The sequence below is a fragment of the Synchiropus splendidus genome, chromosome 7 (assembly GCF_027744825.2).
Source record: "Synchiropus splendidus isolate RoL2022-P1 chromosome 7, RoL_Sspl_1.0, whole genome shotgun sequence".
Lineage (NCBI taxonomy): Eukaryota > Metazoa > Chordata > Actinopteri > Syngnathiformes > Callionymidae > Synchiropus > Synchiropus splendidus.
The window spans coordinates 15,461,042-15,472,482 of NC_071340.1; the positions used below are offsets into that span (position 1 = coordinate 15,461,042).

At 46.2% G+C, this 11,441-nt stretch overlaps 2 protein-coding genes across 3 annotated transcripts; one reads left to right on the forward strand and one right to left on the reverse strand.

The window, feature by feature from the left end:
* The first annotated feature begins 1,403 nt into the window (after window positions 1-1,403).
* klf9 (Kruppel-like factor 9) lies at window positions 1,404-4,893 on the forward strand. Its single transcript, XM_053869659.1, has 2 exons — window positions 1,404-2,091; window positions 3,304-4,893. Exons 1-2 carry the CDS (start codon window positions 1,770-1,772, stop codon window positions 3,582-3,584), a joined length of 603 nt encoding a protein of 200 aa, XP_053725634.1. The 5' UTR covers window positions 1,404-1,769; the 3' UTR covers window positions 3,585-4,893.
* A 1,179-nt stretch (window positions 4,894-6,072) lies between these two features.
* On the reverse strand, window positions 6,073-10,902 carry fam219ab (family with sequence similarity 219 member Ab). 2 transcript variants are annotated; one of them, XM_053870935.1, is made up of 6 exons: window positions 10,628-10,902; window positions 9,547-9,646; window positions 9,160-9,265; window positions 9,007-9,087; window positions 8,887-8,941; window positions 6,073-7,191 (listed from the first exon to the last, which is right to left on the reverse strand). In XM_053870935.1, the coding sequence occupies exons 1-6, from the start codon at window positions 10,712-10,714 to the stop codon at window positions 7,030-7,032; spliced, it is 591 nt and encodes a 196-aa protein (XP_053726910.1). In that variant the 5' UTR covers window positions 10,715-10,902; the 3' UTR covers window positions 6,073-7,029. The 2 variants fall into 2 exon arrangements, with proteins under 2 accessions (XP_053726910.1, XP_053726911.1); XM_053870936.1 differs by having other exon boundaries at window positions 10,649-10,897.
* Window positions 10,903-11,441: the final 539 nt, after the last annotated feature.

Below are 11,441 nucleotides of genomic sequence, written 5' to 3' on the forward strand. Positions count from 1 at the left end.
AGAGCTTTCTCTCTATCTGGTCCCCAACGGTGGAACAAACTCCCTCCAGATATCAGAGCTGCACAATCTCTTGAGAACTGAAGTCACAACACATTGCAGTGGCTTTTAATACAACCTAAGCACTTTTTTATTTTTCATTATTTCGTTTTTTTACATTCTCTTTTTCTGATGTTTATGTGTCTGTTTTAGTCCTGTTTCTTCTGTATTTGTAATTGTATACTTTTTTTAAGTGTTGCATGTAAAGCGCTTTGGTCAGCACCGGCTGTGTAAATGTCCGATATAAATAAAATTGACCTTGACTCAGAACCACCGCCCCGCCACATTAAGCGGTCAGTTGAAGTGACTCGGTCTGGATGTTCAGTCTGCACCACTTAGGTTAATGTGCTGCCCCCACGACCCAGCGTTTCCTTCTCACTGCGGATGCGACCTCTATATAACTTACTATGTGAGCAGAACAGCACAGCAGGATTCAGAGAGTCTCGTGGGAAAAGTCATCTGTGACCTTTTAACTAGGAAACTTCTCATTGGGCCCTAATGTGAGTCATGTGCTTCTCCAGTCAGCTTCACTCTCTCTCTGGAGACTCTTCTGGAGACGCTTTGAGTGTTGAAGTCACGCAACCACGTGTGGTTTCTCAGTGCACTTGGTGTGGCTTCAAAGGAAGCGCAGTCATGTGACCAGCATTAAGACGCCTTCTCCGCCTCCGTCCATCACCAGCTTGTGTATCCAAAGGTGCCCCATTGACTCGTTGAGGTCCTGGTCCGTCCTCATGATGAGTGTCCGGAGGTCAGGGGGTCAGGTGGAGCTTGGAGGACACAGCTAATTTTGGCTGAGCTTGTGCTTGTGAAAGTGGGACAGGGAGTCAGAAACGACGGGTGATTCCAGAGGAAAACAATCCAAGCAGACAACTTCAAGTTCTCTGACTAGAAATAAACAGTTTCTGGTTACAGACATGTTGTGTGTTTGCCTGCAGGCCTCTACCCTCCACTTGAACTGTGTGTGTGTGTGACTGACAACTGTAGAGCAAACAGTTCGTGGCTGTGGGTTCCAGGAAGAGCAGCGGCTCAGGCCCAGACAACTAACTGAAGGAGTCCGCAGAACATGGCGGCCACATTATAAAAGTCGGCGGACACACAGGGGGCGGGCGGCGTGATGTGTGATGCGTACTTGTCGAAACATTTGCTATTACAGATTCGGCTAACGAGAAATCATTTATGCTCGAGTGTAAAGTAGTCGTTTTACACTTGAACGCATCACGCTCTTAACCCCGCCTCCAAGCAGCTAAACTCGCTCCGTGATTGGTCGATGGCGGCATGATTTACTTGTATCGGGGAGCGAAGCCAAGCGAGCGAGTCACGTTTCCTGTCGACCAATCCGAGCGCAGCCTCGCCGTGACACCGTGGGATTCCGCGAAATAGTTTCTTGGAGTTGAGGGAGTGAAGCGGCGCTGCGTGGAACCGGGACACGAGCGTGGCAGGGAGGTGGAATGGACGTCTCCTCGCCTGCTCCCACTTTAACGACGTGTTGACCCAGATATTATCGGAGGGAAGCGCTGGCGAACTGAAGGAGAAGTGCGGGCCCGGTGTGGTGCTGTAGTTTAGCCGCGCTCCCGAAGGAAACGTTTGCGGGTCAGTCACATTGAAGGAGACACGTGTGGACTCTTCACCACATGTTTCCTGGGAGGAATCGAACCTGACTCTTTTGGGACGCCACCAGCACCACCTCCTCCTCGGACTCGATAGTTTATTTTGAAGTCACTACAGGCGGAGCGATGTCGGAGCTGACGGCTAACCTGCTTCCCAGTCTCCCGGAGGACACCCTGAAAGAGAACCAGGAGAACCGGACTTTACTCATGGTGGCCATGATCCTTCTGGACTTGAACAAATGCAGCCCCGGTGCCGGACCGGATGAGAAGGATCCGGCCCACCGGGCTGAGGAGGGCAGCCGGGGGTCGACTCTGACCAAGCAGAGCAGGAAGAGCCCACCGCGGCGGCAGGAGACTCCAGAGAAGAGGCACGGCTGCCCCTTCTCCGGATGCGGGAAGATGTACGGAAAGTCCTCGCACCTGAAGGCCCACCTGCGGGTCCACACCGGTGAGTTTGGAGGGGGACACGCCTACCCAAGTACATTAGACGAATCCGCCCTGCGGCGTCTCACTTGTGACGTCACTGTCGAGCGGAGACATATTGTTATTATTACATTATGGGTGTTAATACATCTGCGCCATGTGGTGCTGGAGAGCACGTTTCCGCCAATGAGTGACAGGTCAGGGGACCGTGGAGTTGTTTCTCTTGGGGGTGTGGCTGATCGTGTCGGCGCGTGAGTGACTGCGCTACATGGCCGCGGCTCCTCCTCCGTTTAACCACCGCCTCACTGACTGATAAAGCACGGAAGTGGCGGCTTCGCTCTCTGGCTGTGGGTCACTGCGACACTAGTGTCCCCGCGCGCTCTTGTCCGGAGGTAACCCTCCCTGCACCACTTCCGCTTACGTCACACCACAGCAGCCCAGGCCCGCTTGTAAACAACGGCAGACATGTGGCTGGCTGAAACACGTGGCTGAGCGGGGAGGAGGATTCTCCCGTCCTCTGTCGTGACTCACGGTTACTCAACCAAGATGTTCTGATTCAGTTCCAAGAAAGCCAACGCGGACTTCTCGTTTATCCAAATGTTGATTCCCGCCCGTGGAGGACTCGATGAGACCTGCACTTTGTCCTCCTGTAAATGGATCCGTGTTACAAAAACATGTTTTTCGGAACCCTTGAGTCACCAAGGAGGATGATCCGCCTGAGTCCAAGTGGGCGCTTCCGCGATTGTAGTCATCAAACATAAACAGTCGGATGAATGTTCACCTGGTGTCTGGAGTCAAGCGTTTTGAACCTAAATCCACGTTAAAGTTAGCCATCTAACGCACAGTACAACAGTACTTTTTATTTAACTTTTTACTGTTTTATTGTTCAAGCGAGGCTTGTAAACAGCGGTTGTTGTGGGTCAGCTTGACCTAAGTCCTGCACTGTTGGCGCCTGCTCTATGGCCTTAGTTCCGAGCTAATAGAGACAATAACACGCTGACGTCACCCTCACATTAGTCTCTTGTTTGCTCAACCTCTCGCCGTTGATCTTAAAGGTGGTGCCGTAGTGATTCATTGAGAAACATGCCAAGACAAATTGTGCTAAGCACGCAAACTTAATCCAGACCAGTTTCATGACGTCTCCTGTTTTGGGGCGTTGAAATCTGCTATTCAGGGAAACCGGTAACTCTCTTTTTTTTCCTCTCAAAATAACCGTTTTGGGCTGTGTTTTTTTCAGGCGAGCGCCCTTTCGAGTGCACATGGCCCGATTGTGGCAAGAAGTTTTCCCGCTCTGATGAGCTGACTCGGCACTACCGCACCCACACGGGTGAGAAGCGCTTCAGCTGTCCCATGTGCGACAAATGCTTCATGCGGAGCGACCACCTGACCAAGCACGCCCGCCGCCACGTAGGCTTCCATCCCAGCATGCTCCAGGGCCCCGGAGCGGCCAAGAGACGCCGGTGCTCCTTCAGCGTGTCGTCGTCTGACTCAGGGGAGCTGAGCCCCAACAGGGAGTAGCACCTCAGGGTTGGTGCCTACAGGTAGATGGCGAACGAAGCCAGGACGTGCCAACTGGCGCGCTGCACTACAACCAGCTTGACCACTATCAGATCATCCTGCAAACACTGACGTCCGTTAGAACCTGAAGCTCCTCAAACACGAGCGCCCCGTAATCCCTGAGGTGTTTGCCTTCGCAAAAGGTCGTTCGGCTCGGTTTGCACATTTGTAATTATCTCATGATTTTTCTCAACATTCTTGAATTTGCTCGCCACGTTTGAATGTCATGGACTCTTAGGAACTCTACAGCTATTGAGGCTTGTATTTCACAAGTACAAGTCCTACTGTTGTTGGTCAACACGAATGTACATCGCAGCAGTATTATCGTGTAAATAGATAAACAGACTACCTTCTAGGTGAATGATTTACTCAAGAACCCTAATCTAAGTGTTGTTAGAGAGTTGTAAAGTATATTTAATTTCATGTGTGTCACTTGAAAGCAACATAATCTTTAAAATGTCGGGGGTCTGTACTAGTGTAGATTAAATAGTGTAACGAAATCGCACCAAAGTACCTTTAGAAAACCTATATCTATATATGGAAACCTTGTTTTAGGAGATTTTATGATTTAAAACAAATGTAATAGTAAAGGAGGACGGTTGATGACAGCAGTTACACTATGAATTGTTTTAATCCTCAGTTGCATAATTGTCTTACATGTTTTAAAAGGGAGGTTGTTTTTTTTTTTTTTTTTGATGACATTGCCTTTGTCTTACATCAGTTCATATCAGTAAAGGATACCAGTAACTTCTCAGACCAACAGTGCCAGTTTAAGTGCTGTGAGACTTGACTTGTTTGGATCACATTCTGTCAGGGAATATTTCGTTTCTATACACTTTGGTGACAGCTCCCCCTGGTGGTGACGCGGAAGCACAATGAGCAATACACTTTTGTAACGGAGCGTTCACATTCTCCGGAAATGTTTCTTCATCCGATCCGTCATGTAGCATGTTTCTATGGATTTATTTGGTACAGTGTTTTTATTTATACTGTTTATAGTCACGGAATGAGGGGTTTTTGTGTTTTTGTTACCTTGAACTGAATGCTTTAAAATGTCCACGCATCTGGTGGCAAACCACACGTTTGAAATGCTGTTTATTTTCCTGACAACTGTGATTACATGTCTGTGCCTTTCAGGTCGAAGCCCTCACTTCTGATACTACTGTACTGTAATCGGGGAGTGTCAGCGCCAACCCTGCTCACATTAGCCATATTGTGTAATAATTTTCAAATATATTAACATTAAAATTATTTTTTATTTCTACTCCTAAGTCCACATCTCTTTCTTGAAACGGAAGTTTCACTGTGAGGAACTTTCCCACCGACACGATTCTGGATTCACTGTATGTCATACAAGTTTAAGCAGACCGTAGGGGTTTAAATGTATTACCCACATTTACATATGTAAACAACATCAGGTGTTCCGCTGCAACAAAATACTTTTTTTTTATACCATCTTCCTTATCGGACAACTATTCAACTCAGATTGTGAATTATATGCCTATGATGAATTGAGGAATAAATGTTATAAATGTTTCTTGTTATATTCTATAGTTCGCTAACATCCGGCTTCTTGGCTTTGGTGAAAGCTCATCCTCAGACGGACATGATCGACTTTGCCAACGTTCATGTCCTTGTTAATGGCTTATCATTTTCTAGATTAAAAATCACCAACAAATTCACTAGGAAAAGCTTTCTCCCCACTTCTAGGACCCATGCTTGTCCCAGTGGACAGTGAGGTTTGGGACAAGACCTTTGAGTTACCTATTAAATACACCGTTTCCAACAAGATAAAAGAACTCCTTTTCGAAATAAAACGCCGTTATTACCCAGTTAATTCAGTTATATGTAAATTTATCTGGGTGTAGAGGACAAGTGTTCTTTTTATTCTATGACTGAAAAACACATTGAGACATTTTGGATGGATTTTCATTCAGATATCGGTTTCGAAATTCTTTTTGATAATTCACATTTCTCCTCCAGTGAAGTTTATGTTTCATTATGTTTGATGTTTACATCCACTTTTTTCATTCAATTTTTAAACCTCCTCATCTATAGTGAAACATTATGATCATTAAAATAATATAACTGTTGATTCGGACGTATATATATATATCCGAATCAACAGTTAGAGTATTTTAATGTACATTTATATAATTAATTTAAGTTATATAATTGAATATATATTTAATCTGGGGAGTAACAAATGTGTGTGAACAGGTCTGTATTTTGTGACATCACCACTGATGACTTTGTGGTTTGCGAGCTGGAACCTACTTCTGTGGGTTTCAGCCATGTCCCCACTTTCCGGGGTCTGAATTATCCTTCCTCTGAACGCTTCAACAACACCACATGGAGTTGCACTGGTTTGAAAGGCCTCCTAGTGGCCCATAAATGCGTCACGGTGCATTTACTTTCATGAAAACTCAAAGCCCACTGCAGTGCTTTGCAGGTATTTATTGTTTTCATACACCACACCTATTAATAACACTGTTATATACCATAATGGAGGTGCGTAGAATACAATAAAATTATTAAAAAAAAAGAAACCAGTCACCAGGATCTAAAAAGAAAACAGCAAACGATCAGTCCAATTGGCGAGAACACAGTCCGGTCCACGTCTCAGTACTTAAGGCATCTCTAACAGCAACTGATTGTAGGATGGTACCAGGAAGAGGATTCCCATTCAACATTTATTCACCAAACAGTTTCCGCCCTACAACTCAACAGATGGTGGCGATCGCCGTGTGCATGCAGGAGCAATGTGAGTGAATCCGGAGCGTCCAGAGACAAGGGAGCAGCTTCTGCTGAATGGACAGGTTCTATATTTAGAAACTATATGACGGAGTCAAGTGTTCCTTTGGCCTTGACGACATGGCAGTCATGTGTTGCAGTGAGAGTGTAGCGATATGCAATCTGCCCCTTCAACACCTCTAGGTCACCGTGTAAAATGTGCAAATAAATAAAACCTGCGTCACAGTAGCGGCGAGCGGTCGCCCCGTCGCGTATTAAAAATAGCTTTTTACTCTGTAACGGTTGGCCTTCACTCACTCTCAGGGGGAAATGTGCTTGAGCGCTACATGACAACCGCAACCCTTTTCTCTTCATCTTGAAAAGTAAAACTAACCGGGAAAAAGCAACCTAAATATCAGGTAAGCAGCAGGGTTCTGGATCATTCGAGTTTCAGCTTGACATCTCCACAGTACCAGCACGTCCTACCATAGGAGGAAACCACTTCAGCTCACACCTCAACTTCCCGTCCACTAGTCTTCGACAAAACTCTCGACGTTAATGTGATTATTTGTCTTCGTATCGTTGTTCTATCGACTGAGCAGTGAAGGACACTCAGCAGATGGAAGGCGGTGTTACAGTATGTTGTGTTGACAAGGCATAGCGAGGGAGCGGGTTACTGGATCTGACAGGTAGTGGAAGGGGGCGTGGCCTGGCAGCACATGCAGGTCGGGTTGACCGATTTGGGCGGGATCAGGTCAAGGTCTTCGTCGTCCGGGATCTCGTCTAAGCGGTAGCCGTCCTTCAGCAGCTGGATGTTCAGGTCCTGGTTGATTTGCTGAGGAGGAAGCAGACCAGGAAGAGGTTATTCATCCATTCATTATTCATGACTTTGTCGCTTCATGGGATCATGTCACGATTAAATCCTCTATGTTTTTGGACATCAAAACAGAGCTGCCACAAGATGGATTAGAACCTCATGTTGTGGAGCTGCAGCTTGAAAATGACACTCATTCGAGGATTATTGTTGCTTCTTCATTTGGTGGGAAACTATTGAGTTGGTTTATTATTCACCCCCTGCACTGCTGCCATGGTTTTGGCATTTCAAAGACAGTTCAGGGGAGAGTTTTACACATGTGTAAAAAGCTTGGTGACTCAGGGGAGAGAAGATACTAATCCTTTGATAAGAGTTAGCAGTCGTTTTGAGCAGCAGTATTTTAGATACCTCACATTAGTGAGGTTAAGTCTGACTGTGATGTCAGCGACCTCAAGTTCTAGGAGGTTAATACCGAGGTCTACATGGGAGAGAGAGTTTGGTATTGAAACTGCAAAGCACAAGAAAGAGGAAAAAAGAGATGTCGTCATGCTAGAGGTTTAGTGCTTTGATAGTTATTTTTATTTGTATTTTTTAAGGAAACAAACTGTACAAACACTCCAAGGTCTGAATGTTGGGAATAATGTAGATAAATAAGAAGTGGGGAAAAAAGCCAAAGTCGAATAAAATGTAAAATGCATGGACTAATACCAAGTAACAAATGCGGTTGTTAAGATTTTTGCTCTTTTTATAATACATTTTAGGACATGTTTTTCAGTGAAAGTCAGTGGTTGAATATGTTTACATTTTTGGAAAAATATTTCAGCCTTTTCTTTTCGAAAAAAAAGAAAATAAAGCTAAAAAGGTACAGGACAAACAGGAGGCTCTAGATAGTCAACTCAATGCAAACTGCAATTTTATTCTCGCACTCCAACACTAAAAGAACTGAAAACTGTATGCTGACTATGACACTTTGTGTTAAGTCAAAGTCACGACGACTTGTGTAGTGTTTGGTCACTAGCTGACTGGGTTGCGAGGTGTGGAGTCGGTTCTGAAGTGGAGGATTGTGTTGCCAGATTCCTGCAACGCTGCTTATGAGAATGGGGGAGTGAGTTGCCAGAATTTCATCTGCTGAGCTCATTTCACCACCGCGCTGCATTTTTAAATGAAAAAGCCACATTCGTAACGCTGTGTTGTTGATCACAGGCAAAAGTCATGGTTCAGGCAGCTCTGCACGGTGTTTCATGGCGTTACACGCACATGCACTGTTCAGCTGAATATATTCACTGGCCACCGAATATTATATTATGATAATTTTTAGATATCTATTGCATTATTACAATGTATTCACCTACATTTTGGCATTTGTGGTCATTAAACATTCACTTTCAGCTGCTGGACTCTCGTAAAACAGAGGTCATTAGAGGTCACATGATCTCAAGCTTCGGCCCGGGACATGAGCCGCTGCAGATGGACAGTTATCACGGTGTGTCCATGTTAGGTAGCGGCATGATGGTGTTACATCACGGCTGCTGACATTTGGACGCGGACGTCTTGAGTCACCGTGGTGGGAGGAAACCGGAGTGAAAGCCATGCAAGGACGGAAGGGTGGACTCCACACAGTTCCAACCCAAGGATGCCTCCAGCTTCAAATGACCTTCACGGTGCAGCCCTGACTCCCTCGTCTGTGATGGTATACACTCCATATTTGAGACTCACCTCGGCGGAGGAATATCCAGACGACGAGTATCTCGACATGTCGAAGTCATCATCGCTGCAGTGAGACAGGTCAGGAGGTCAGAGAGGAGTCGGGCGGCATGTGCCAGCGAGTGCGCTCACCTGTCTGTGTCTAGCGCCACCAGGGGCTTCTCATCGGGACTCTGGTCTAAAGAGGAGTAGCCTTTGTTGGGAACCACCAACCTGAGAGAGGAGTCAACAGTAAGCTCACGTCAAAATCAGCAGGCCTCGAAGCTGTTTTCAGAGGAGCCTCACCGTGTTCTGGCCATGACATTGTTCTTCTTGGGCTGCTGGTTGACCGGACTACCCACAGTGGTGCTGTTCTTCAACGAGCCCTTCCGTGCCAGCTCCCTCTGTTTCTCTGTGAGAGCAACACAGCAGCTCAGACTCCGGAGGGAGCAGAAACTCTTCTATATGGGACGAGTGTTCAGGTGGGTTTGGCCACCGCAGGGACACTTTCACACACACACACACACACACACAGATGGTGGAACCACAGAAGCAGCATTGTTCCATACTGGACTCTCTCCAAGGTCCTGAAAGGAGACCCCTGCTGCTTTCCAAACTAAAAGACCACAAGCTTTCCTGGACATACAGAAGCAGAAACAACGTAAACAAACCGCAGACTCGTGCTCCGCTCACCTATTTTCATCTGCAGCGGAGAGGGTTTGTAGTTGATGGTGACAGGTTCAACCTCCCTGGTGTCTGAGTCGGCCTCGGAGGCCGTGGACGAGGCTGGATCCTGCAGACAGACCAGCGGAGCAAAAGATAACACCATGAATAATGAATGTCCTCCTCTGATACATTACCATGGATGAGCCACGCAGGCGCTGCAGGCTCCAACATCAGACTGAGAGTGATTTCAAGACAAACCCCAGCTACCGAACGAGGTGTCACCTTAACATCACTCTTCCAGTGGAGAACGGAGCAGTAGCGAGCCGCCCAGCGATTACGTTGACAACACTTGAACACCAGGGGGCGTCAAACTCAACCACACAGGCAGCCAAAACTTGAAACACGGTCCAGCCTGAACACTATTTCTTTATATTGAAACACAAGGCAATATCAGTGTCTGGTTTCATCCTTGCAGGATAATTTTAGCATAAAGCATCTCTGTTGTCTCTAATAAGACTGGCTTTCATTTCTATCACTCGATTCCTGTCTATCTGCTTCGATATTTTGGAGGATGACAGACATGGAATTTACAATCTCTACTCGCCAAAGATGAAACATCTTAACTTGAACACCAATGTCTTGAGGGTCACGTGTGCTTTTGGTGGTCCTGAAATTACCCTTGAAAATGAAGATGTACTTCTGAAGGTTTAAATTTAAATTTATAGTTAATGTTTTAGTCTCTCAGCTGAACGAATAAAGAAAAAAATAAACTACCAACAGTGATTTATATGTATCATCAACTGTGGCACGGAACTGGAACGTCTTCATTTTGAATTTCATTTTGAGGATAATATTGCTGTTGGATCTGTTGGAGGCCCCGGACTCCTGCGGTTGACGGCCGGCTGGAGGCCACGACGCGTCCGGTCACATCCTCCCACATTTGAACTACCACCTTTCCGGATGGAAACGGGACCAGGCCCGAAGATGTTTTCATCCAACACCCCCACCACCGACACGACAGTCTCCATCTTTGACGTCGCGGTTGACGCCAGCGATTCACTCAGACACACAACATCGATCCGAGCAGCGCAGGAGAGCAGGAAATCACCGAGGCAGGAGCGACACTGACCAGCGGCTGCATCTCTCCCTCCGGCTCCGGACTCGGCACTTGGAACCTGTCAATCTCCTCCATCATGATGGCGGCGCCTCCTCTTCCTCCTGCGATCTTGCTGTCAAAAACCTCTCGCTCGACTCAGATGTTTCAGATGATCAGATGTGGAGAAACCTCTGCGGTAGCTTCATCCCAGCAGGCAGTAGATGTCGATGCTGTGACGGTGACACCCACTTCCGGATAGGTGGTGCTCAACCTGGGTCCGCGGACCAGGAGGGGACAGGGAAGCGCGACACGAGATACTGAAAATACGGAATCTGCCCAGGACATCGCTGCTTAGCATTTTCGTAGTCACGTGTTATTGTGTTTTCTATGACGCAATTGTAGTGTACAGCGATGCCTTTAGATATCAGTATCATATATATATATATATATATATATATATATATATATATATATATATATATATATATATATATATATATATATATATATTCATCACTCTGGTCTTCAATAACTTAAATGCTCTTTAATGAAGACTACATTTTACAGACTTATTTTTATTCATTTTATATAGATTTATTTGAATTATTTTTCTTACATTTATAAAATGGGGACGTGTTATTTAAGTAGTTCCACTTTCTGGCCATAAGAGGGAAGCAGATCTCTAGTCTGGTTTTGAAGGAGCGGTTCAGGCGGTTTCCAGCAGCAGCAGCAGCAGCAGTCGACTCCAAAGGTCGAATGGCGCTCAGCACAGAGATGAGGATTGGCGTCCAGCAGGTGGCAATATAGTACCGCAGAAGGGCAGACG

Coding starts and splice junctions, on each gene's coding strand:
- klf9 (XM_053869659.1), top strand. CDS start 1,770: ATGTCGGAGCTGACGGCTAACCTGCTTCCCAGTCTCCCGGAGGACACC. Junction 2,092..3,303: donor CCACCTGCGGGTCCACACCG/GTGAGTTTGGAG, acceptor TGTTTTTTTCAG/GCGAGCGCCCTTTCGAGTGC.
- fam219ab (XM_053870935.1), bottom strand. CDS start 10,714: ATGATGGAGGAGATTGACAGGTTCCAAGTGCCGAGTCCGGAGCCGGAG. Junction 9,647..10,627: donor TCAGTGTCGCTCCTGCCTCG/GTGATTTCCTGC, acceptor GTCTGTCTGCAG/GATCCAGCCTCGTCCACGGC. Junction 8,942..9,006: donor GTGGCGCTAGACACAGACAG/GTGAGCGCACTC, acceptor GTCTCACTGCAG/CGATGATGACTTCGACATGT.